Source organism: Felis catus, chromosome A2, assembly GCF_018350175.1.
Source record: "Felis catus isolate Fca126 chromosome A2, F.catus_Fca126_mat1.0, whole genome shotgun sequence".
Classification (NCBI taxonomy): Eukaryota; Metazoa; Chordata; class Mammalia; order Carnivora; family Felidae; genus Felis; species Felis catus.
The window spans coordinates 116,374,139-116,399,885 of record NC_058369.1 but is presented as its reverse complement, the minus strand read 5'-3'; the positions used below and the strand labels follow the sequence as shown (position 1 = coordinate 116,399,885).

The 25,747-nt window shown below is 41.0% G+C and overlaps 1 protein-coding gene and 2 long non-coding RNA genes across 3 annotated transcripts in view; all 3 read right to left on the bottom strand.

The window, feature by feature from the left end:
- LOC123383904 overlaps positions 1 to 8,489 on the bottom strand; it is a 76,643-nt gene extending 68,154 nt beyond the window's left edge. Inside the window, exons 1-2 of the long non-coding RNA XR_006594278.1 lie at positions 8,326 to 8,489; positions 5,449 to 5,647 (exon numbers count right to left, since the gene is read on the bottom strand). This is a non-coding gene — a long non-coding RNA (uncharacterized LOC123383904). The remainder of the gene's footprint in view (positions 1 to 5,448; positions 5,648 to 8,325) is intronic.
- A 1,049-nt stretch (positions 8,490 to 9,538) lies between these two features.
- On the bottom strand, positions 9,539 to 17,367 carry NPY (neuropeptide Y). The gene is made up of 5 exons (XM_019825605.3): positions 17,231 to 17,367; positions 16,824 to 16,908; positions 15,745 to 15,932; positions 11,594 to 11,674; positions 9,539 to 9,742 (listed from the first exon to the last, which is right to left on the bottom strand). Exons 3-5 carry the CDS (start codon positions 15,930 to 15,932, stop codon positions 9,718 to 9,720), a joined length of 294 nt encoding a protein of 97 aa, XP_019681164.1. The 5' UTR covers positions 16,824 to 16,908; positions 17,231 to 17,367; the 3' UTR covers positions 9,539 to 9,717.
- Positions 17,368 to 19,475: 2,108 nt separating this feature from the next.
- LOC123383903 overlaps positions 19,476 to 25,747 on the bottom strand; it is a 185,826-nt gene continuing 179,554 nt past the window's right edge. The window contains exon 4 of the long non-coding RNA XR_006594276.1: positions 19,476 to 24,541. This is a non-coding gene — a long non-coding RNA (uncharacterized LOC123383903). The remainder of the gene's footprint in view (positions 24,542 to 25,747) is intronic.

The window sequence follows — 25,747 nt, the reverse complement described above, 5'->3', positions numbered from 1 at the left end:
TATCCTTACTTTGTTCAGAAGAAAGGTAAAAATATAATATGCAAACTAGTGGAGGAAAAACAGAGTATTAAGGAAACTAGATTTGTTCCATAGAAACAGGAAAAAAAAAGAAGTAAAGAGAAAGCATGGCAAACAGAACAAAATAAGATGGTAGAAATAAATCTAAATACGTCACTAATCATGGTGAATGCAAATAGTCTAGACTTGCTAGTTAAAAGAGCTTACAACTTACTTTATCTAAAAAACTATATTTTGTTACAAAAAATACAACTAATGGCTTGTAGAACTTAATGGCTCAGAAACGATGAAGGTAAATGGGTGAAAGAAGATAGGTGAATGCCAATTTTAAAAAGCTAGTGTAGCTATCTTAGTATTAGACATACTGGACTTTTAGGAAATGTGCATTTGGGGAATACAGGGGAGTCACTGCAAAATGTTAATGGAATCAAGTCTTTTCTGACACCAAAGTCTGTCTTAGCAGTTCTCCATGCTGCCTGTCCCTCACGACCATTGTGACCATATGTAATGAAACAGATAATAATTCTACTGATGGAAACATGATTTAAAATCCACACATGTATGGGAATGCAAGCTGGTGTAACCACTCTGGAAAACAGTATGGAGATTCCTCAAAAAACTAAAAATAGAACTACCCTACAACCCAGCAATTGCACTACTAGGCATTTATCCACGGGATACAGGTGTGCTGTTTTGAAGGGACACATGCACCCCCATGTTTATAGCAGCACTATCGACAATAGCCAAAGTATGGAAAGAGCCCAAATGTCCATCGATGGATGAATGGATAAAGAAGATGTGGTGTGTGTGTGTGTGTGTGTGTGTGTGTGTGTATGTATGTATATATATATATATATATATATTTGTATATATACATATATATGCATACATACACACACACAATAGAGTATTACTTGGCAATCAAAAAGAATGAAATCTTGCCATTTGCAACTAGGTGGATGGAACTGGAGGGTATTATGTTAAGTGAAATTAGTCAGTCAGAGAAAGACAAATATCATATGACTTCACTCACATGAGGACTTTAAGATACAATACAGATGAACATAAGGGAAGAGAAATAAAACTAATATAAAAACAGGGAGGGGGACAAAACAGAAGAGACTCATAAATACGGAGAACAAACTGAGGATTGCTGGAGGGGTTGTGGGAGGAGGGATGGGCTAAATGGGTAAGGGGCATTAAGGAATCTACTCCTGAAATCATTGCTTCACTATACGTTAATTTGGATATAAATTTTAAAAAAATAAAATTAAAATAGAGGAAAGAAAAATCCACGCATGTAGTCAAACTGGCCCAAGTTGGAGTTCCAGCTCCACCACTTACCAGCTTTGTTGCTTTATTTCATGTCACCCTTCTGTGCCTCAGTGTCCTCATCTTTAAAATGCGGCCAGCCATACTTGCCTCTCATGGTTTATAGAAGGATTGGAATAATTGAAGTAAATAAAAGGCCAGTTTATACTAGCTTCTCATTGAATGCTAGCTCCCTCGTACCCCACTTCTTATCACAAAAAGGAAAACCTGAAAAACTTAAAACTTCAGAAGGCAAATTGCTATTTAGGATTTCCAGTTGAAATCATTTTTCTTATGAAGAGTTAATTATCCATGAAATTAAATATGTATGCATTCATGGAACCAATGTATTTATAATGTTAGAATATGAAGGTGGCTGGTCTAGAAATTACAAGACTTTCTTAATGTCTTCACAGCTGATGTTTTTCTGTCATGGGAATATTATAAAATTACCTTTTACAATTATCTAAAGAGAATAGTGTACCATAAGGTCAATTAGGGAAATGGCACGTGGTTGAACAGTTACATTCAGGTGTGTAAATGCGGATGGTTGGTTTAGATGCTCACTTGTAAGTAGTTCAGCACTCTGAGCATATTTTCTGTTAAAACGAGATCACAAACGGGAATTTGTTTCCCAAGTAGGGTGACCAACTGTCCTGGTTGACCTGGAATTGGAGGGCTTCCCAGAATGTAGGACTTTTGGGGCCAAACCTGGGAAAGTCCTGGGGAAACTGGAATTTTGGGTCACCCTACCAGGCCAGCACCCCCAAACTGATCTGCCTATATCAGTCACAGTTGCTGAAACTGTTCATGAGGACCCTGCTCTGCCAACTGCCAGTTTTTCCCGTTACTGGGCATAGCACTTGATCTCTGACAGTCACCTGGGAGACCCCAGGTGCTGAGACTACTGTGGAGTCCATGTGTGGGAGACAACACTGTTGTCTCTGTTATGCTTTGTCACTTATACCCCAATGCAGCCTGTTCTATGCCAAGAACATCACTTCTTCCAAAAACATGGTGCTTTTAGCTCTGTGTACCTACTCTTCTCACATTGCTACCCAAAACGAGTCCCTCATTTTCAGGGTGGAGGTAGGAGCGTTAAGAGAGGATCAGATGCCATCTTATCCCCTCCCTCATCTTTATACTCTCATGCACCCTCTCATTTGTATCAACCCAGATGATCAACGTCACTCTGAGATGACAGTCGATGCTCACTCTTAGATGGATGGCTATTCACTATTTCCCCAGACAGCCACCTCAGAATTCGAGTTGGAGCTTGCTTAGGCACCTGCACAGCCTTTCTTCTAGGAATATGACGTAGTTAATAATGACCTTGAGACCTGCCAAAGAGCAGCCTATTGAATAACTGCCATTCACCAAGTCCACTTCAAATGACACTCCCACTCCCTACACATACTAGTGAAAATGAGTTCAGCCTCCCCTGCTCTCCCATAGCAATTACTTTCTGCTTCTGTTTAAACTTCAATCATGATCTGCCTCTTATTATAGTCACTTAAGCATGTGTCTATCTCCTTCATAAATTGTTAGATCTTTAAGAGCAGAGAAACTATCTCACTCATCTTTATATCACTCTTAGAACAGAGCAGAGTACCTGTCACAGAGAGACTGTTCAATAAATGTTTCAGGAATTGATAACATCCTTGGGACTCCAGAAACTCATCAGAGATCAGCTGGCTCTATTATGACTTGGTCAATAATTCAGTCTGTTAGAAGGAATGACTATGTTAAATATGTTCTGCCAACTTTGCTTATTCTTGCATTAAAATTTACAGACCAGTTAATTTAGTAGCTTGCTTTGATTTGAAAAGACTTGGCAGTGATAGAAAAGATGTAGGAATCAGAATAAATAAAATTCAAATTATTCCAGGCAAACTTTCATTGAAAAGTCATTTGAATGATGCTGTTCCCTCCAGTAGATAGCACCCAAACAGTAAGGTGCTACTTAAGAGCAAAAAGGGTAAAATGTGATTTTTATTATCGACTCAAAAGTTCTCATTTCAACTTTTTTTTAATGTTTATTTATTTTTGAGACAGAGGGAGACACAGCACGAGTGGGGGAGGGGCATAGAGAGAGGGAGACGCAGAATCTGAAACAGGCTCCAGGCTCTGAGCTGTCAGCACAGAGCCCGATGCAGGGCTCGAACCCACGAACCATGAGATCATGACCTAACCCAAAGTCGGATGCTTAACCGACTGAGCCACCCAGGCGCCCCTCATTTCAACTTTAAATTGCCTCATAGCACAATACTATAGCAGCCAAATCAATGAGTAAAGTCAAATTTCAAGTAAATACACTGTAAAAATCAAGTTTCAAATTGAACTAACTTCTGGAAAACAAAACATCCTGAAATTAGGTTTAGATTGGGAATCAAAGGAATCTGTGCCTTATAGAAAAAAAAAACTAATTTTTAAAAAAATACTAGATTAAATATCAAATTTATAAAAAATTACAAGTTTAAATATCAAAATTGCCTAAGGACAAAAATAGTTGTAAGATGTACCCTACATTAAAGTTAATAAATTAGTAATATACATACTACGCTAATATGACATAGTAGTAATATGTCAATACGTTAGCAATGTAAGTGGTTACAATTTGCAAAAACTCCAAAATTATCATTAACTCAAAGCCAGAGAAAAGTTATTAGTGACCCAAAAGGTATTTCAGAGAGTTTTGGTACCACAATATTCAAGATTGACGGGGGGGGGGGGGGGAAGTTACTTATGAACCTGATAAAAGAGAGAATCTAAGGTGAATCAAACTTCTGAGATGTCGGGAAAGAAGGGTCAGTTCAACCAATAACCCTAAGAGCAATGAAAAGCTATGTTTAAATAAGTTCCTGTTCTTTTGTCAAGGCCCTACTATAAATGGTACCTGTACCTCCTGAAAGAATCACAAGGAATCCTTTGAGGTTGCCCACCAAACATTGCATTTGTTGTGCTTCCTCTGGGATCACTCCCAGGTGCCACAATCAACTGCAGACAGAGCGGGCTCTCACTGAGCACCTACCATGTGTCCAGCAATAAGACAAGTACCGTAACACATCATCACCCCATTCCAAGAATTGCAAAGTGTTTCAATTCTGCAGCATTAGAACAAGCTGAAATTGATACTTAGCACACTAAAAAAATGAACCGAGATGACACATACGATTAATTATGTTATTCCACTCTGATTTAAAAAAAAGATTCTGTGTGATTTCACACTGTGCTAATTTTTCTAATAGGTGGAAGAAAAGGCAATCATTTAGTTGTGACAATATCATAATCCTTCTACCCATGAACCACAATAAAAGAATATTCCACAAAACTATCTCGTTAAAAAGGCGGTTTTACTTTATGGCAAACAGAAAATGTATTTGTTTAATTCTGAGCATTGTAACTGACTCCCATATTCTGCATGGAGTAAAAAAAATATTTTCTGTTGCCCACATAGTAATAAGTAACCATATAAGCATAATGCATGTATATTGGAAAGAAAGAGGGAGACAATGAATTTGTCTGTCATCAGCAGGACCATAGAGTCTGCTTGTGGACCTAGCTCTGGACCATGCATCAGGCATCTTTACTTAGCAGAAAGCACTGTGCCATGATGTGCAACTCCCAAATCAGGGCTGATTTTTCCTTCTCTTTATATCTGCTCTTCTGTCTTGACCCATATCTAAATGCGGAAAAAGGCTAGAAGATACTAAGAAAGCTAAAATATTGCAAAAGAAATAGTGAGCCCTTTTGTTTCTGAATTGGGGAGTAGGACCAACCCTACAATGTTTATTCTCTGAACCTGTAAGTTTGCCCATAAGATCATAGTGAAGGCATCTCAGGCTGAGAAGTCTAGTCCTGATTGGTGGAATGAAGATTATGGGAGACAGCACTCTGCCCCTGGAACCAATCTATGGAAAAGCAGGTGGGATTTCAGGTGGGGAGAAATGGAGGAACACTGGGGAGAAGAGAGCTGGGCATGAGACTTGTTTTCATCCCAAATACGATCTTCCCTTCAGAACAGTAACCAGTGATCCAGGTCTACCATGTGGGCAAATTCAAAGCATAGATATCAAAAATAATTAAAAAGCACTCAAAATATACACTGTTTTCTCATACCTGCATGTCCTCTGCTCCTATCTCACATTCTTCCTCTGGCAGTTGGTACTCCTGCTTCAAACCTCAGCTCAACATCAGTAGCTCCAGGAAGTTTGACCTGCCTCCTCCACTCTCCACAGCCTTGGGTGGGAGCCCCTTCGTGGCTCCTGTAACACCTTGTGCCCACTTCTTGTTAGAGAGAGAGGAGATATCTCTGCCCCTGAAATGGGGAATAATAGCTGTGAAGAGTCCCTTCCTCTGTTCTCATTCCTACCTCCTTTTGCTTAGTGGTGGTGGTTGGGGAGGGGGCTGCTCTTATTCTGGTTGATTCATTAGACCACAGGGCACTGTGGATGTGAAGGTCTGCCCCACAGACCTCACTGTTCCTGTCACGCTCCACCAGGATGCATGAGATTTGGTATGAGGGACAGGGGTACTTTAAAAGTTCAGGCCTTAGTCAAGTGTCCTGATTCAGCTTAGGGCAGCCCTGCATTGGGTGTCATTGGATACTTGCTCATCTGATACTCTGGTCCCATTTTGGCAGTTTATTCTATCTACAGCTCCTTTGTCTGGAAAATGCAAAGGGAAGCATGATGAGTGGGAAGATTCTAGCACCTAACTATATCCCAAACCTCTAAAACTCCCATCTTTGCACTTCCGACAATACACTGTAAATACCTGTCTCCTTCATTAGATGGTAAACTCCCTGAGAAACTATTATTGATCTTTATGTCCCCAGTGCTTAGTACAATGTACAATACATACTAGATACTCAAAAACTGTTGAGTGGATAAATGAATGGTGAGTGAGTTTGGCCATTCCTGTACCTACTTCACTGACCCAACTCCTGGCCACTCTGCGTCTGTTCCTATCAGGTAGATCCCTGACCATTCCCTACACAAGCTCTGGCTGACCCACCTCTGTGTTCACCCACCTCAACATCCGTATTCTCTATTAAGCCTTGCCTAGATAATTCTGCCCACACTCATTTCCTTTTCTAAATTACTTTGCACAATTTAGTATTTTTGTTATTCTTGATTTAAGTGTACCAGAGTTATGTTCTTAACTACGTTGTGTAAGACCTGGTGTCGACTAACTTCTTCCATGAAACATTATCAGGTGTGGCAATGTTTGCAAATAGAGGAACTGCTTGGATGAGGTGGGGAAAGTCACTTATTTTCCCTAGGCCTCAGTTTCCTCTTCTGTCTGAATGTGTCATGGGCATTGTGAGGAACAAAAAAGTGCAATGGCATCTGCAAAAACTTTATGCAGAATTTATACTTCTTAAGAATGTAGAATAGAGTTTGGATCAGCAAAGACCTTAATAAATGCTTGCAGATTTACTTGATAATGGTATTGTTGCTTACAGGCATCTCATTTTAATGAAGCGTCACTTGTTCTTACTGTAACTCTAGTAAGGATTATTATTATTTGCAATGACAGATGGGAGATCTGGTACATTTATCCCTATTCCAAGGAGGGTCAGCAGGCTGACAATGTTTGAAAAATATTACTAGGGAATCTCTTGGAATGTATTTTTGCAATTTATAAGTGTTTACCATTACTGTATTTCTGAAAGTGAATTCTTGTTTATTAGGGATACCGTAGTCTATTTGGGCTGCTATAGCAAATTACCGTAGGTGGATGGTTTAAAAAGAACAGAACTTTATTTCTCACAGTTCTGGAAGATGGGAAGTCTGAGATCAAGGCACCAGCAGATTTGGTCTGGTGAGGGCCTGCTTCCTGGTTCATAGATAACTATCTTCTCATTGTGTCCTCATGTGATGGAAGGGATAAGGGAGCTCTTTGGGGTCCCTTTTGTAAGGACACTAATCCCATTCATGAAAGTTCCACTCTCATGACCTAATCAACCCCCCCAAACACCCCACCTCCAAATACCATCACCTTGGGGATTAGGATTTCAACATATAAATCTGAAAGGATACAAACATTCAATCAACAGCAAGGGAGTTGTAATCCAACACAAGAATCATCAAAAACTTCATCTTTATCCATTTCCCTACTACCACTTACTTGTAACATGATCTTAACTTGAATTTTGATCCCAGTATAAACTTAGGCAGAAAGTTGAGCAAGACCTATGATCCCCATTTCATTAGTGAGAACTCAGAAGTTTAGTAAATCTGAAGGTCAGAGAACCTGAAGCCACTGAGTCAGGACCACGGGGCTCACACGGTATGAAGGTTCAGTCCTCCCTCTAGTAACATGAGGTGAAGAGGTGAGTTATCAAGGCCTGATTGATAAGTAAAAATGTAGGCTATTTAATATTCAGCCTTTTGGAAATTTAGATTTGGTAGGATAAGAGATTTAAACTTTTGTTTTAAAATCAAATTCCCAGGCTATCTTTCCAGGGTCCATAGATGTCATTCCTATTTGCTCTGCTCCATGTAACCAAGAGTTCTATAATTGGTGACGAATATTCAGATTACCTGTGCTGCCAAATGAATCTTTCAGTCAACTTATTTTGCATAATAATAACTTCAGTAAAGAACTTTTGACGTGTGATAAGAATATATCAGGTTGGTAAAGAATTTTTGACGTGTGATAAGAAATTATGACTTATTCAACATTTTAAGATAAAAAAAACACTTTACATATTGGTGTGGTAGATCCCCCCACTTCTCCTGGCATAGGGAAGAGGAGATACGTTCCAGGATTCCCAGTGGATGCTTGAACCCGTGTAGAGTACCAAACCCTACATAAACTATGTTTTTTCCTATGCAGAGGTACCTATGATAAAGTTTAACTTATAAACTAGGCACAGGAAGAGATTAATAACAATGACTAATAATGAAATAGAACAATTATAACAATATATAGTAATAAAAGTTATGTGAATGTGGCCTCTCTCAAAATATTTTACTATGCTGTACTCACCTTATTCTTCTTCTGAAATTTGAGATGATCAAACGCCTAAGTGATGAGATGAAGTGAGGGGAATGACGTAGGCGTTGTGACGTAAAGTTAGGCTACTAGTGACCTTCTGATGATTTGTCAGAAGGAAGAACATCTCCTTCCAGCCACAGTTGTCCGCACGTAATGGAAACTGCAGACAGCGAAACTATAGATAAGGATATTTAGTTCGAAGTACAAGGAAACAAAAATAAGGACAAATGTAGGAAAATCACAGAACAATTTCATTAAAGGTAATTATGTTCTGTAGTATCACTGTCTTCAATGGCTGAAGAAACAGAATTCTTTATATACAGAGAATATTTTTTATACTCTAAGATTCCCTAAGATGTAATGTATATGGGGGTTTTGTAAGCAATAAAACAACACATAAAAATATTTTTATCGTGTGGTCCAAAGTAAAATATAGGATGAGACCCATTTTCTCGTTTTCTTTGATTTGGAAATTACATGTAAGAACTCGGTACCATAAATTTTAAACTAAACCCATGCATAGGTACATGAAGGATGGGGAAAGTTTAATAACCTTTAGCTAAATTAATTAACATACCCCATGTTCTGTGAAAAAGCAGCAATTCCTACTCAGTGTATTCCTGTTCATGACTCAAATTCTTAGTGTATTGGCCTAAATACACGCATAGGTCTGAGCTGTCTGATATGATAGCTGCTAAAAACATGTGGCTATTGAAATTAAAACCCAATAAAATTTAGAACTCAGTCCCCCATTTGTACTTGCTACATGCATGTGCTCAAAAACCACATGTGGCTGGTGGTTACTATATTAGAGGAGAGGACATTTTGCAGAAAGCTCTATTAGACAGCAATCCTTTCTGCTGATAGCTAAGGCTATCAGGTTAATAATGATTTCATGTGTATGTGGGGGAAAGTTCAGCAAATTATTCTAAGTTAGCATTCCTCTGCTCAATGTTTCCAAATAATTTTGTTCCCTCTCTCTCTCTCTCACTCACTCACACACGCACACACACACACACACACACACACACACAGCTGAGTCTTGATCATCATTAATCATCATATCTTTATAACTTCCATAGTCACTGCTTTAACACTGGTGAAGCGAACCTTGAACCTCCTACTGAGTGAGATTGCGATGTAACGAGTAACTTAAAATAATTCTGACTACTGCAACAACAGATTTTTTTCATTGAGGAACATACACGTTTGAATGCTTGGTACTTTATTTAAACACACGTATATACAAGGACAACAAAGGGAAACTCTGCAGAGTTGAGCACAGTGGCTGCATGCATTGGGAGGACCGGCAGACTCTAGTTTTACAGGATGAAATATGGGTTGAAAAATAGGAAAAGACTGGAGAGCAAGTTTCATTTCCCATCACCACATAGAAGGGTCTTCCAGCCTGTCAAACATAAGAAGCAAAGCACGTAAGAGAAGCTTCCCAGCCTCCTGGGAGGCTTACAGAAAGTGAGACATTCAGTTCTGAACTGAAAGATGATCAGAAACTGCTGAAAAGCCTCCTGTTGACATTCTAAATAGGAGGTCAGGTAGAATATCAGAGCAGGAGACAGTGGCATCATATGCAGAGACCCAGCTGAGTAGTTTTCACTCACGTTCACGGGAGTCTCAAGCAAATCTCAGAGTATTTAAGAGGCCCTGTATTTATCAAAGGAGCCAAAGAACTCTGCAATATTTCTGAAGATCAAAACTACAGGAATTACACAAAATGGTAACAAGAAAGTTATTGTTACTCAATTCTGAATATGCTTTTGTTTTCCTCCAAGGCTTTTTATGTAGTAAGATACTATTTTTATAAAGAACCCCTTTTAGTAAAATAGCGTTCACAGGCAACTTCAAAGCTGTCAACTTTTGCCTCCTCCTAACGGCACAGGATTGAGGCTGTCTCCATCAGGGTGCAATTAACTGTATTTCATGCACCAACCGTTAGACTTTAAGCCACAAAACAAAGAGTAGCAGCAAGGGTATTAAGTTTGGATGGTTCCTTTCCTTACCCAAAGCAGATAAGGTTTACCCTAAACTTTTTACCATGGCAAATATCACACGCAGGTCAATGAAACCTTAAAGGCATCTATTGTTTAGTATTAAAAACAACCCTTATGAATTTTCCACCTGCTTCCCTTGCATTTGCTGTTTAAATCTGGGTTGATACTTCCAGAAAAGAACACTGGAGTTTTATTCCAGTCCAAATTGTTAGTTCCTTCAGAGAAAACAAACCCGACAACTTTAGACCTGCACCTTTGCCCAGACTGGCCATTTCACGAGAGGACAGAAGGACGATGGGAGGGAAAGTAAGTGGCTCAGCAGGTCACCCCACTTGTTCTCTGGGGAGAACCGCAATAAAGAGGGACACGCCAGTCACACTCACTGAGCAAGTGTTCTAGTGACCTCTTCTGGGGAACCTGGTTCTTGACATTGTCTAGCTTTGGGTTTAAGGCAGACAAGCTCCCACAGAAATGGATGAAACCATGTGCCACGTGATCGAGGCAGGAGGCATCAGACAGAAGAGCCAGAAAAAATTATGAAAACAGAGGAGGGCCAGGCTGCTTCCCAACAGCCTTCATTGTCCAATATTTGACACCAGCTCTTGGCGGGCTCCTCTTCCCCAGATGGCTCCACATTCCCAGAAAACCCCAAGGTTACAGACAAGTCCCTAAGAATATTATGTCCTTAACATTCATTCCTTGAAATTTCTCTGTGATATTGAGCTTGAAATATGTCAAAAAGTAAACACTAGCCCCCACCCAGCCAAGACTGATCTCCGGCTTCATGTAAAATGAGGAAGATTAGAATAAGACTCATGAGTGATATCTGCAGGATTTCTAGACACTCCACATACTGTATGAAAACTAAAGATTACCCCAGCCAAAGATGGACTGCTGGTCATTTCAATGTATAGATAGGGACTCACTCTATGTTCTCTCAATTCTAACACAGTTAGAAATTCTATATAGAGTCATTTATGAGGTGAAAGTCACTTATATTTAAAATTTTCAGAGGAGCACCAAATAATCTGCGGTCGAAAATAATACCCCACAGAAGCTTAGAGATTTGCAAATTAGTCCATGAAAAGAAAGGTCCTCACTGCCCTTTTCCCCATCTCCATTTCTGCCAAAATGCTACCTGCTCTGGAAGACTCATTCCAATGTCTTCCCCTCCCAGGCAGCCCTCTGGGATTTCCCTCCCCCGTGCATCTTGAGCTCTGCAACAATGCCCCCACACAGGCTTTTCATACCTAGTTCTGGGAACGTTTTCTGTGCTTTCTCTCATCAAGAGGTCTGAAATCAGTGTCTCAGGGCTAGATCGTTTTCCATACCTTAAAAAAAAAAAAAAAAAAGGAAAAGTCTTTTAAAACAAGTTTGAAATATTCATAAAAAGGAAAAATATTTAGAAAAAAAAAGGAAGATAGTCTCCCACTTGGCTGATCATCTGCTAACAATATAATCTAGTTATATGAAATAGACACTATCAGACATATTATTTCAAGTTATAAATATATATAATTTGGGGGCACCTGGGTGGCTCAGTCAGTTAAGGGTCAGCTTTGGCTCAGGTCATGATCTCACAGTTCGTGGGTTCAAGCCGCTCTGTGCTGACAACTCAGAGCCTGGAGCCTGCTTCAGATTCGGTGTCTCCCTCTCTCTCTTTCTGCCCTTCCCCCACTAGTGCTCTCTCTCTGTCTTTCAAAAGTAAGTAAATTTAAAAAAATATATAAATATGTATAATTTTGCTTAAATAACAAGTTAGCAGGTTATTTGAACAAATTGAAAATTTTAAATTCTTGCCTTTTTATACTACCACAAACAATACATATATAGAAACTTTTATAACTAAGTGACAGGAAATAAAAATACATTGCAGTATGATTTTAAACGTTTCCATAATTAGTTAATTGGCTATAGTTCTGATGATATACAGCAGTTTAAATCTTAACAAAGAAACCAGATGATTGTTCAGAAACAGCCTTAGGAAAAAAAAATCATCAGACAGAAGTTCTTGACCTACCTGTGTCTTTGAATCTCAGTTTTCTCATTCGTAAAAAAATCACAACTCGTTTTTAAATTGGAGTCTTTGTAGAAATCTAATGTGAGTCACAACGTTTTGAAAGCAACTTAGTGAAACACAAATGCAAGGTATTGCTGTTGAAATTCACCCATTCTTACAGAAAGCAATAAACATGGGTCCTATATTTTCCATACTTATTGGGGTACCAAAAGCTAAAAACCTTCTTTCATGCTCTAATTTAAACTGCCCTGTAAATATAAAGGAATTTCACTGGTCCGTTGAAAGACTGTGGAATCTTACTGGCCTTTTTTCTCCTAGAGCAGGATGTGGATAGCACTATATGTGAATGCAAGTATATGCTATTTGTTCCAGGTGAGTGAGGACACTGGTCTCTCTATCTCTCTCTCTCTCTCTCTGTCACTGCTGCAGGGTCTACCAAGTTGTATCTTTTTCCCTTTCTCAGAAAAGACCTTGTACACCAGAATCCAAGTTGCTCACAAATGAAAAACTAGCCTGGATGGATTGATTAGCTAACAAGCAAAACAGCAAAACAAAGTATACCCTGCCTATCAAGTGCAATTAAATCCAAATCTTTTGGAAAGATTGCCTATTATTGTTCCTTTGCTGGGGCTTAAAGGAAGCAAAAACAAACAAATTGCCCCCTCCATCACTTATAAGATTTCCTCAAGATTTTCTAGAGTTGCTTATATACCTATTTATTCTGTTCATCTGTTGATTTTATTAACCTTAAAACTCTTGAGCAACCTTAACTCATTTATCTTCCTCATGCTCCAGTGAATAGAGGAACTGATGAATGTTTTCTACAATTTACTACTAAAGAAGCTAAATCTAAAATAGCAGGATTCACAGTCATAAAGTGGCACCCAGGACAGCATTGTTCACTATTCTTCCTTCTCTGCTTAATTCGGGATTCTCCTGCTGGTCTACAATGTTTCACCTGTCAAAGATAGAGTCTCTGGGGAAAAAAAAAAAGTCTCAAATCTGGCTTTACATTGATATCACCTGGGAAGCTTGTAAAACCACTGTAAAGCTCAGGTCCCACGCACCCCTGAGGTTCTGATTTAACTAGTCAAGGCTGCAGCCCAGTACTAGCATATTTAAAAAGCTCCCTAAGTGATTCCAATATCTGACCTGGATGGAGAAAGACTAATCTAGGGCTGGGTTTCTCAACTTTGGTACTATTAACATTTTGGGCTAGAAAATTCTTTGTTGTAGGGGGCTGTCCTAGGCATGGTAGGATGGTTAGAACATAAAGTCAGCCCCAGCTGGGAACCACTGATGTAGGGGACTGGAAAAGCCAAATGTGGACGATCCATGCTCTAGAATAAATGACGCAGCTTTCAGGCAATGAACCAGGAGCATATAGCTTAAAAACATGGACCAAGTAGAAAATGGGAGGAAAGAGAATGATATCAGAATACCATTTGTGCCAAATGAAAACACCTGTTCACAAATGATGCTGTAATTTTCAAAAATACAAAATTGTGCAGATGACTGGGTTTGTGGGGTGGGAATGGAGATATTGGGTGCAGATGATAAGCCTCTGATGGTTTCTAAGAGGGAATTTATATGAAGATGAGACAAGAAACTCTGGTTCAGGATCAACTCATTCCCACCTAACCTGAATCTCTTCCCAAAAAACTCAAGCCCCTTTCCCTTTATTTTTGTTTCACCAAAGAGGTTGGAGATCACACTCGATGCTGATGGTAGTGACAATATCGAAGGAAAATCAGTAGGAATGCTTGAATTTCACCACCCCTAAAAAGAAAAGCTTTCATAAATGTTCTTAGATTCATGACCTGTAAAATGTAGATAATTATACTCACTTCAAGGCTTTGAGGTAAAGACTGGATGAAATAATGCCTAGGGAAACATTTTGAAATGCTAAAGCTTTATACAATGTTAAAAGCTTTCTTTATAGCAATCATCTTTGAAGAAATAAGTTCTACTATGTTATAAGTGACAAACTAAATAACCAACAAAGGTTTTCCTAGATAAACGACAATTAATATCTTTTTTATTTGAACAATTCTTTTCTCTAGTCTATATGAAAGCATAAGCAAGAATTTGAAGCAATTAACTTTCTGAGAAGTCTACTACAATATAAAACATTAGTGCTTTTTGCTAATTAAAATGAACAGACTTCAAGGTTCACAAACCAGTACTATTTAATTCCAACATGTTATGTATTTCTGATTCTATGTAAACTGGGACTTTCAAAAGCTTTTTAGGATGTCATATCCCTGTTTGATGAAACAGGAAAAAAATTATTTAAAAAAAATACAAGTTTGCGCCATTTTGAATCCTTCTCAAGGACTCTCTGACTTGTAAACAGTAAACAGTATGGTAAAAACAAAAACAAAATAACACTTTACAAACCATAATTTAAATATGTTAACATTAGTGTTTTTAACGGGTTCACCCTTTTTAGCCTATCAAGTTCATTTGATCTTGGAATTGAAATAAGATATTGAATGATTTAGAATTAAGATGAACCAATTCAGGTAACAAATTTTAAATCCTGTATTATAGTTTGGATGTGATTTTTTCCCCTAATATTTGATGCTGAGAGTGAAAGCATGGCATTTAATTTTAGCTTTCCGAGGGTTCAGAATAAAGTTTACAATTTTCCAAATTCCATGTAATGCCAGGGTTTATCCTAGAGTGACTAGTTTTCTTCTTAACAAAGCACTAAGTAGGCACTTCCTTCTCAAAACTCACCTGCTATAAAATGGGGAAAGTCTCTGCATTTTAGATCAACTGTTTTCATGCTAAATCTCTATTTATTGGCACCAGGATTTTTAAGTTAAGAGCTGAGACTGAAAAAAAAAAAAACCCCACTGTACAGAAGACAAGAAAATAGCTCTATTTGTCTTTTCCTAAATACTGTCATGCAATTTGCCCTGGGCAGCTTGGAAAATCTGACAATATCTTTGGCAACCCAGCTGTTTCCTGGTTGGTGTGGTGGTTGTAGTTCCTACACATTCAGCTCACCCTTCTCCCTACAGCACTTCCCTGACCTGTTTTAGGGGGTCCTTTCCCATCCAGGTTTCCAAACAGTCCCCCAACTGCTCTAAGAACCAAAAACAGCAGGGAGTGAGTGGGAGAAGATGGACAGCCACACAGCTTAGGGAACCTAAATCTGGGGGGGGGGGGGGTCACGATGTTGTAACTACGGTTGCAGAGGGAAAGTGTTCAGTGCCCTATGTAATTATGCAGGGAACTGAGTATGTGCCTGAAACTGTGCTGCCCTGGGTTACAAGCAAGAAAAAAAAACTGGTCCCTGTCCTCTGAGGTCCCCAGGATCTCAGCTCCTGCAGGCAGGGCGCTCCTTGAGTGGGTCCCGAGGAGCCTACCCACCTCTGCCTGGTGATGAGGTTGATGTAGTGTCGCAGCGCTGAATAGTATCTGGCCATGTCCTCTGCCGGCGCGTCCTCTCCTGGGTTGTCTGGCTTGGAGGGGTACGCCTCGGCCAGCGCGCCCAGGCACACAAGCAGGGACAGGGCGAGGGTCATTCCGGATAGCCCCAGTCGCTTGCTACCCAGCATCTGCCGGCACAGAAGGGAAAGCGGAGAATAGTGGGGTTTGAAAGGATACATCCCTCGAACCTCCCTCCTGTATGTCCCTCGCCACCCACACCCCGCTACCACTCGAGAAGGAAGTGGAGGGTGGTGAGCACCGCGCCGCTTGCTAAAGGCACCATCTGCCCTGCCCCACCCTTCTGCTCCACGCGAAAAGTCCGCGCAAATTCGGTCCAAGTCGCTGTGCGGAAGAGTCACGCAAGGAGAGGTGCGAGGCGTGGGACCAGAGCTCGCCTGAGCCAGTTTACATAGTTTACAAACACAAGTAGAAGTTCCTTCCCGTGGGGTGAATAATTGTCACTTTCCTACCCTCCTCCCCAAACCCCGGCCGGAGGAGAAAAGTTTCTTCTCTAATACTTTTGGTATGTCTTTGCTGCAGGACATCGGAGGTTATGGCTGAAGATTCCTTCGGGGTGACAATTTGGGAGAGAGGGGAGAGAACTCCCTGGGCAGGGCAGTCTCAGATCGGATCCCAAGGATCCGGGAAAGTGGCAGGGAGCTTCCAAACTCCGGGGAAACCTCCTTCCAGGCGTCGACCTCCGAGGAAATGGGGTTGGGGGTCGCATTCCCCTTCACATCCTCCAAAAGATAACCCAAAGGGACCGCGCGGCCGGGGAGGGGGAGGGGAGGGGGGCGAGAGCAGGGCGGGTGTGCAGTCGGAAAGGACCCGAAGGAGCAAGTGGAATTTAGCCTCCAAGAGAGGTCACCGCGCGTCGGGGCAGGAGAGGACCGAGAGAGAGAGGCGCGCAGGGATTGGGGAGCCGGGCACGACCCTCCCGTGGCCCCAGAGCTCCTCCGAGGGTGAGCCGGCGCGGTCCCCCAGCTCCCGCCCCAAGCCGAGTGGGTCGTGGCACTCACGGTGGCTGGCGGGCGGGCGGGTGTGGCTGGGCGACGAGGGCCGGGCAGTCGGGTGCGCCTCTCCAAGGGGTGAGAGCCAGCGGACCTGGTGTGGAGAGCGGGTCGAAACAGGGCTTTTATGGAGCTCCCTCGCCGCGGCAGGAGGGGCCTCAGGCAATCACGTTCGGGTGACTCCCACCCCGCCACTTCCCGCCCCCGAGTGGCGGGGGACGGGGGGAGGGGGCTGGCGCCGCAGTCGCGCCAGCGGCGGCTCCTGTAGCCACCCACACCCCAACTCTCCGACCCCAGACCCTGCCCGGGGAGGGGGGCCTGGAGAGGTGCGAGCGTGGGCGCGGGACCAAGCCGACTTCCGAGCCCCTGCCCTCCGGCCGCGCCCAAACCCGGCTTTCCCTCAGACCCCGTCTAACCTTGCCAGAGATGGAAGCAGCTCAGATCGTCTTTGTCGCCTGCCACTGGAACCCCAACCCGCCAGGGTAGGGGGTACATGAATCCTCTGTTTGATGGAGCATCTCCGGGACCCGCGCGGAAGTGGCGCGGGGCGCAATGCCTGTGCGCTTTCGAGTGGAGACAACTTGGGGCGCAGATCTTCCTGCGCGGAAAGCAGGTCCGGGGCGCCTGCTCCAAATCCTGAGTTTAGTGGCTCCCAAAAGGCCCCCTCCTGCTTCCAGGGTCTGAGAATGGGCTTCCGTGGCTTCGGCCCCTTTCCCCAGCTTGTGTTTCGAGGGGATCAGCCCGCTCCAAGTACTCGCCCAACCGCTAGGAGCCCTGTTCCATCGGGACCCAAAGAGTGTGGCGTCCGAAAAGACCTCAGAAACGGGACACGGTAAACCCACTTGCTCACTTTGCTGGAAACGAGAGGCGTTTTGACCGTCTGGAGACCCATTAAAGCACCATGGAACGAAAAATTCTGATCCAAAGCTACTGGCTAATTAAACGAACAGGAATTTCTTCTTTGTTAGCCCTTGGATAGTTACAAATACGCACGTTAACGTTAAGAATGTGGGTTCTGATTGAAATCAAACAGGTTAAGAAAAGAAGAGAGAGAGAGATCACCATTAAGTTGCACATCACATTAAACCTGTTGAATATGAATATGAAATACGCAGAAACCATTCTTACAGAATCAGGATTTTCTGTCCTAAAAGTTCCCTAAATGAATGCTCCTAGAAGTCAGACTCTTTCTGAATAAAATGTTTAGGGAATTAAAGTGTTAAGTTACAGGCTGTTTTAATGTTAAAATGACAAGTGATTCTGTTAAATTGACACTTTGTTTTTGTTCTGTTTCCACCACACTGAGTTAAATATCAATTAATGTGTGGCAAGCTCTGAGCTCTCCCTGCCCTGTGGTGTGTGTGAGTGTGGTGTGTGTGTTACAAATTTTGAACACCACCTCCCTTTCACTTAGGTGAATGCTTCTCTTTCCATATTGCACAAACGTATGACACAGACACAAATATCAGGGCTCTCAGAGTGGCTTCAGGGTTCTTAATGTCTGGTAAAGTTAGAACAAAGCACCTTCTCACTTACAGCTCTTTCTTGATCAGAGGAAAAAGCTCAGTCCACTTTTCAATAGATAATCTTATTTTTAGAGTGTATCACAGATAACACATCAGTCAAAACTTTGAAGGAGTCAATGAATTTGGAAGAAATCCCTTCTAAGGAGATGCACCATTCTTGAGGGGAGAAGACTGTGTTCATTTGATTAATTTAGCTTACAATGTCACTGGTATCCAAAACTAAGAGCTTATTCTCAGGGTTCAGCATTTGGAGATATATTCTTACATCCTTATCCCACTGGCCTTGGGCTATGAATATTACATCTCTTCTCTCGGGTGTTAGCTACATTAGCTTCTATAGTTTTCTATGCTTCTACATGTAAAGATATACTTACAGCTTATAAATTTGCTTGCGTTTGTTATATGAAAGACACAAAGCAAAGCCAAAACTCCTAAAAATCAAAAGAACAGTTGCTCACCCCAGCATCTCCTTCTAGTTGCTGAACCATTTCTCTCCTGTGTTTCAAAATCAAGTTTATTTATTTAGTTATATGTATATGCATCCTTAGCAGCTTTACTGAGATACAAGTGAGATATGCTAATCTACAAATGTTTAAAATATTCCATTGGTTATATTCTTATACTCTGTGAGGTCATCACCACATTCAAGGTAGGCAACATATACATAACCACCAAAAGTTTCCTCATATCCCTTTCTTGTCAACATTTATGCTACTTCCTGCCTCTCACCCAGGCAACCATTTTTATTCATTTCTTATGCATCTTTTCTGACTTTTTTATGAAAATAAAAGCAAAACTGAATATATGTTCTATTTTTCCTTTTTTGTAAGCCGAAGAAACATACATACTGTTCAGCACCTTAATCTTACTTAATACTATATCTTGGAAATCTTTCCATTTAGACCTTAAAAGATTATTAACTTATCTCAAGCCCCTCTCCTCTCCTTCCAGGATGGAGGAGTGGGGCTGAAAGTTTCAAGTTCCAATCATGCCTTGACTTTCTGGTGACCAGCCCTCATCCCGAAACTATCTAGAGCCCCCCCCCCCCCCAGCCACCAGCCATCCTGTCAGCAAACAGACACTCTTCTCACTTTAGACAGACCAAGGCTCTTAGAAGCTCTTGTCAGGAACCAGGTTAACCACCAAATATTAGAACAAAAGATACTCCTAGCACCCTTATCACTCAAAAAATTACAAGAGTTTTAGGAACTCTAGACCAGGAACTGGGAACAAAGACCAAATGTATTTACTATACCACAGATGGTCAGATCAGGTCTCATTGAAAAGGTGACACTGAGCAAAGACTTGAAGAAAATGAGGGAATAAGCCAAGCAAAACAAAACAAAACAAAACTGAGCAGAGCATCAGAGGCAGAAGAAAACCTGATGTAAAGCCCCTAGGGTGGGTATGTGCCTGGCATTTTCCAAGATGAGCAAGGAAGCCATTGTGGCTGGAGCAAAGTGGGAGAGGAAGAGGATAGTAGGTGAGGTCAGAGAGGAGTGGAAGAAGAGAGATCATCCAGGACTGTGTACATATTTTTGTGCTTATATAAGTGAACTAGAGAGCCATTGCAGGTTTTGAAGCAGAGAAGTGATATGATCTGACCTATATTTTTAACAGAGTCACTCTCACTACTCTGTTGAGAACCTGATGAGCAGCATGAGTGGAGGTACAGAGGCCTGTCCGGAGGCTAGTAGATTAATCCTGTAGAGACATCATGGTCACTAGGACTAAGGTGGTGGCAGGAAAGAGGTGAGAAATGGTTGGATTCCAGATATATTTTAAAGGTAGAGCAAAGAGTGTAAGAGAAAGAGGAAGGAAGGAAGGAAGGAAGGAAGGAAGGAAGGAAGGAAGGAAGGAAGGAAGGAAGGAAGGAAGGAAGGAGGGAGGGAGGGAAGGAAGGAAGGAGAGAGAGAGAAAGAAAGAAGAAAAGAGGAAAGAAACAATTTACTGTTATCAAGATTGAAGGAGGGGAAATCATTACAAGCCTCACAGACATTAAAAGGATAATAAGCAACTTAAATAAAAGGATAATAAGGAATGTTATAAACAACTCTCAAATATAAATTCAACAACTTAGATTAAATGGAATAATTTCTCAAAAACCATAAATGACCAAAACTTAGCTATGATGAAAGAAATAGCCTGAATAGTATTATACCTGGTTCAGATTGTTCAACAGATTCCAAGTGAACCCAAACCCTCCTCTTCTCTTAAAGACAAGCTGCTTTAGGCAATAATTTCCTCCCTACCCTCCCTATCTGTCTGTCTCCTGCTTCTCTCTGGAATATACGTGGAAAGGCATGAGAAAACAGGCAAAGTAGGAGTTCATCACGTTTGTTCCTTCCCTGTTTATACTCTGTGTTTCTCCCAGCTAGTAAAACAAATAAACAGAAAATGCCAGTTCTTAGCAGTTTGTCCCAGCTCTATTGTATGAACAGCTATTGTTCTCTCGTGGTAGAGAGAAACTGTTTAAAGACCCTTCTGACACTTTTCTTGGCTTCCTTTCCAAATCCCATCCCTCACACGGTCTCCCTACTTCCCTCCAAATTGGGACCATCCACTTTTTCAGAACTTTATGTCTTCATATTTCTGTTCATTGTACTGCTTGTGAAGGAGTCAAGTATAAACTATGACCAATTTCTGGAATGTTCTCTCTGTAGATGGTATTTTTAAACTTACATTAGGAGACTGTGAACCTTAGTTTGGTTGTTTTCTGACTTTCTTTCTTTCTTTCTTTCTTTCTTTCTTTCTTTCTTTCTTTCTTTCTTTCTTTCTTTTCTTTCTTTTTTTTCTTTCTCTCTCTCTTCTTTTTAGCTATTCTAACTTATTTTTATGTGCATTTTGTTACATTGGATAGCAGAGAAATTTCTTGATCTCGTATGTTCTTTCCCAGCTTCTCTGTGAAGCTGAAAACAGGGTTCACCTATAGCACTACTTTGATTGCAGTACATTTTTAGCAATGTCTAGAAGTACACGTATGAGATAACTGTGTCAATTATGAAGATTTTTTTTGAACAAAATTACCCCAGAATTTATCTGAAACACCCAGATAATTGCAGGAAAATATCATTTTGTTTAAATTTGAAAGTATTCTGATAATAGCTGTAATCCTCACCTCCATTTTGCATGTGCAGGCACATACTGACAATTCCAAAACAGTAGCATAGTGCTGAGTTGAGACTGGCCTTGTGTTTTTCTGACCAGCCACACTTTTGTTTTTGTAATTTATTATGATTATTAGCTCCAGTCCCATGCTTCTAGTCACAAGAACCCATACAAAGCAGAATGCTTACTTCACTGACAAAAGAACCTTAAATGTGATCATGGGAATGACAAGCACATTTCACCACATTGAAAGCGGATTTTCTAGGAAGACATTGACTTCCTTTCATATACACACTTAAAGGGCTATGTAGAGAGACCTGCTCCCGAGGCAACAGCAGTGACTACCTTCTAGGCTTATTGAGAGGTCTTATCTTCAGTATGGATAGGGTTGGGTTTGAAGAACATTCCCTTTGTGGTGTGAGGATGGATTGTTTCCATTTTAGAGGATGTGGATATTGTGGATTGGATGTGCCTAGAGATCCATTGCACTTCCAGCCTCCCCGGACTCCAGAGGGTTAAATGTGGCCATCTGTTTCCTAGCCTCCCTTGCTCCTAAGATGCAGATGTTATTTAGCTCCAATCCAGTTACTTGAGAGCTTGCCTCAAAATTGAGTTGTAACACTGAGATATCCTATATTCTCCAAGTATATTATTAAACATAAAAAAAGTTTTAAATAGTTATGAAAGAACTAAGTTATGTGGGGACAGAAATAGGCTGTGAATATCCTGCTTGTAACCCAAACAGAGGTGGGAGCAGTGTGGTCTGGAGCAGATGGCTCTGGTGGAATATTCTAGATTCTGGAGCTTCCTAACTGAGGCAAAGGTAGCAGCATTCTTGATGGGCTGTTTCTGTGGTGAGGTTTTGAGGGGGAGTTGTTTCTGGAAACTCAACATAGGGTGTACTGTTTTATCACTTAATCCCAAAGAGTTTATCCTTTAATGAATTCTTTTCTGCATGAAGCAACTGGAACAGTTTCAAGACCTGAAATAAGAACTCTGACCACCTGCAGGACCATGGGAGAAACAGTGCTAAGTTAGAAATCTTGCGACTACATATTGGGTCTCCTGAGTCTCAGAGATGGAAAATGCAGGCCTCCATGAAGTGTTTCCCCTCATCCAGCTCCTTCCATGGGTCCATTTAAAATAATGGAGAATGGTCCTGTGGGAAACTTAGGGCAACATTCTCAGAGATATAAGCTATTGGAATGGAAGCTGGGGTCTCATAGTGTGAAGGTACATAGAGCCATAGGTCTCCCTCAACTTACCAACAGGAATGTCATCTCAGAGCATTTCTCCGAACCTTCTTTCTCAAAGGATACTCTCTTGGGATGGTTCAAAAGTAATAGAGAATGTATTAGTAATACATTCTGAAAGTAATAGAGAATTCAGTTTCAGTTTTCTAAAACCACGAAGAAGATTTATAATCTTACAAAATAAGAAGGCCAAAGATAAGGCACCTCTACTGAAAGTTAATTCTGCAGCTCAGTTATGTCAATAAGAGCCAGGATGGCTTTGATTTGTGGACCAGCTCCCCCATGGTTGTTAGATTTCCACCCTAACTCAGGTTGCATACAAACACATTGACATCCTTTCAAAGACAGTAATTTTTTTACTTTGTCATTCGTTAATGAACTCTCCACCCCCACTCCCCCGTCTCCTCCTATTATAAAAACTATAGCAATAAGTAACTTTGGACATCTGTCTTTGTTCATATGTATAGATTTAACTGTTGAAGTCCTGGAAATGGAATTTCTTGGTCAAAGCAAGCATGCATTTGGAATGTTGGCAGCTCTTATCAAATTGTCTTCCCAAGAACTGTATCAATTAATAATGTGTGAGAGGGTATGTTTCCTCAAAGAGGGGTGTGCTTTTACAGAAGATGTACAGGGGTTGCTACTGTAAAGAGTGGACCAGAGGTACCTGGGGCTAAGCAAATTTGTGGCCTCTCCATCTGGCCTCGGGACAGAATGAAAGAGACTATCTTTCCAAATTGAAAACCCATGTTTGTGGCCAAAGTACTGGGCTCTTTGTGGTTTGCTCCATAGGACTGGAACCCAAGGAAAGTGAAAACTGAGCCACAAGGCAAAGCAGGTTAATGAATGGACCCCAAATAAGTCTAGAGAATTCTGTTGTTTCTATTAAGCTGATATAAGTTATGGAACAGCTGTTTTCACAGAGCTTCCAAACTCTGATGAGCTCACCAGAAGTGTTTTTCAAAATACCAATGGGTCTAATTGTTTCAGTGTTAGTTCAAGGAAAATTGGTTTTATCTTCAAATAACATTAAAGTTCAAATGTTGAAATACAACTTTTCCCCTTATGGAATTCCCCTCATGGAATTATGGAAGGTTTTGCATAATTGGGAAGTATAAAGACTTACGCTTTATAAATATATTTTAGCACCTTTGCTAAAGGTGTTTTATCTTCTGTGTTTTATCTTCTTTCCTTCCAACAGGCCACAGGCTACCTTCAGGCCCCACTGTGACAACATTCCTAGAGCAGTGTGGTTTGCAGGCATGTTTTTACCCTGGTACTTCCTTTCCCATGCCCTTTGATGGCCATTTTATTTTATTTTTAGGAGATAAACTAGGATAGATGGCCCCAAATATAGTAATGACATCCCTGAATCATAGTGCCTTGATCAGTTAATGTTGGAGAGTTATCTCAGACACAACCACAGGTCACATTCTGAGCCTTCAAAACCACTCCATACAAACTCAGCTTTTCAGATCTAGATAGTTTTCTTACTCTAACTGGGCCTCTTGGTAACCCATATCAGCTTTCTCAATGAACTCAATTAGCAGGTGAACTACCCTACTGAAATTTATTTTAGCATACATTTGCCATATGCTATGGACATTGATTCATAAATTGAGATATGTTAGGATTAGGTTTTGCACAAGTACCATAAAACCTGATGAATGAGGACTTACCCAAAGGAGGGACTTATTTACTCCATGTGAAATGAAGTCTTGGTTTAAGCAAATCAGGGCTCATACAGCACCTTAAAATGCCACCAAGGGAAGAGGCTCTTTCTCTTCCTGCTCCATCATCCTGAGGATGATTGATATACCTTCAGCATCAAGGTCAAATTCTGGTCAGGAAGAAAGAAGAAACAGAAGAAGCATAACCAACTAACCTGAATTTATGTCTTACTCACCAGGTCTCACATGGCCTCAACTAGCTGCAAGGGACTCTAGCAAGGTAACTTTTAGCTTTCTAACTTCTCTGGTAGGGAGGCAGGGAAGGGAGGGTCTCAAGTGAGCCAGTTTACACTGTGTACCTAGTAGGCTTGTGCTTTCTGGAATCTGGTCTTACTCATTCCAGATTTTTTTTGTTTGTTTTTTGTTTTTTTTGTCATTGATCACTGAGAGACAAGAGCTACCGCTTCCCCTTCTGCTGTTGCAATGGCACAATGAAGACCAAGGTGTAAACAGACTTTGTGTTTTGCTTAGAATCTTTCCTAAATAACAGAATGAGCACAATGACCAGATGTCAGAAAGCCTGCATTTTCATCCTGTGTTATTTATCCTAAAATGTCTCATCACTTCAGCTCTCTGAGTCCTAGTCTCCCATCTATAAAATGGAGGAATTGGGCTTCAACCTTCCATTCTTCCCCCTTGCATAGGATTGCAAATGTCTGCTTTAAACCAGCTCTCTCCCATATTACCATCAGGAATTGCAGACGCCTGGCCAAGACAGGAGAACTCACCATGCTGCCATCATCCTAATCTCCTCTATCTCCTGGTAATCTGATAGGACCTCCCGGCACTTGGTCAAGGAAAACCGAGGGGTGTTTAATAAGAAGGTAGGACTTGTGTCGTGAACTATGTTTCTCATTGCCCCTGTGTGACTTGTGCTTTAAAGGTATGAACTAGTCCAGTCTTTCTTATTGGAACTGCAAGCCCCTCTTCAGATAGTTGTGGCTTCTCTGGGATCACAAGAATAACCCAGACATCAAGCCACTGAAATGGTATTATCTACCCGCTTTTCATTGCCTCTTGGCCCAGCATGTTCCAAAAGGCTGCCTTAGAGGCAGAGCCTCCACTCTTGACATAAGAAGACTTTCCCAGGCCTGCACCTGTAAGTATAGCCCCTACTTAAATCTGTGAAATATCACTGAAGATAGAAGTATCCTTGTATTCAAATGAACACAACTACTATAACTCCTCTAAATAACTTGGCACTCATCTGGGGGCATGGGACTTATGGTTAATTTTCAGATATTTTCCACAATGATTGTCACTGGTTTCTTCTTTCAACTTCATTAGACCAGGCATTTTTTACTTTGTATCTAGTT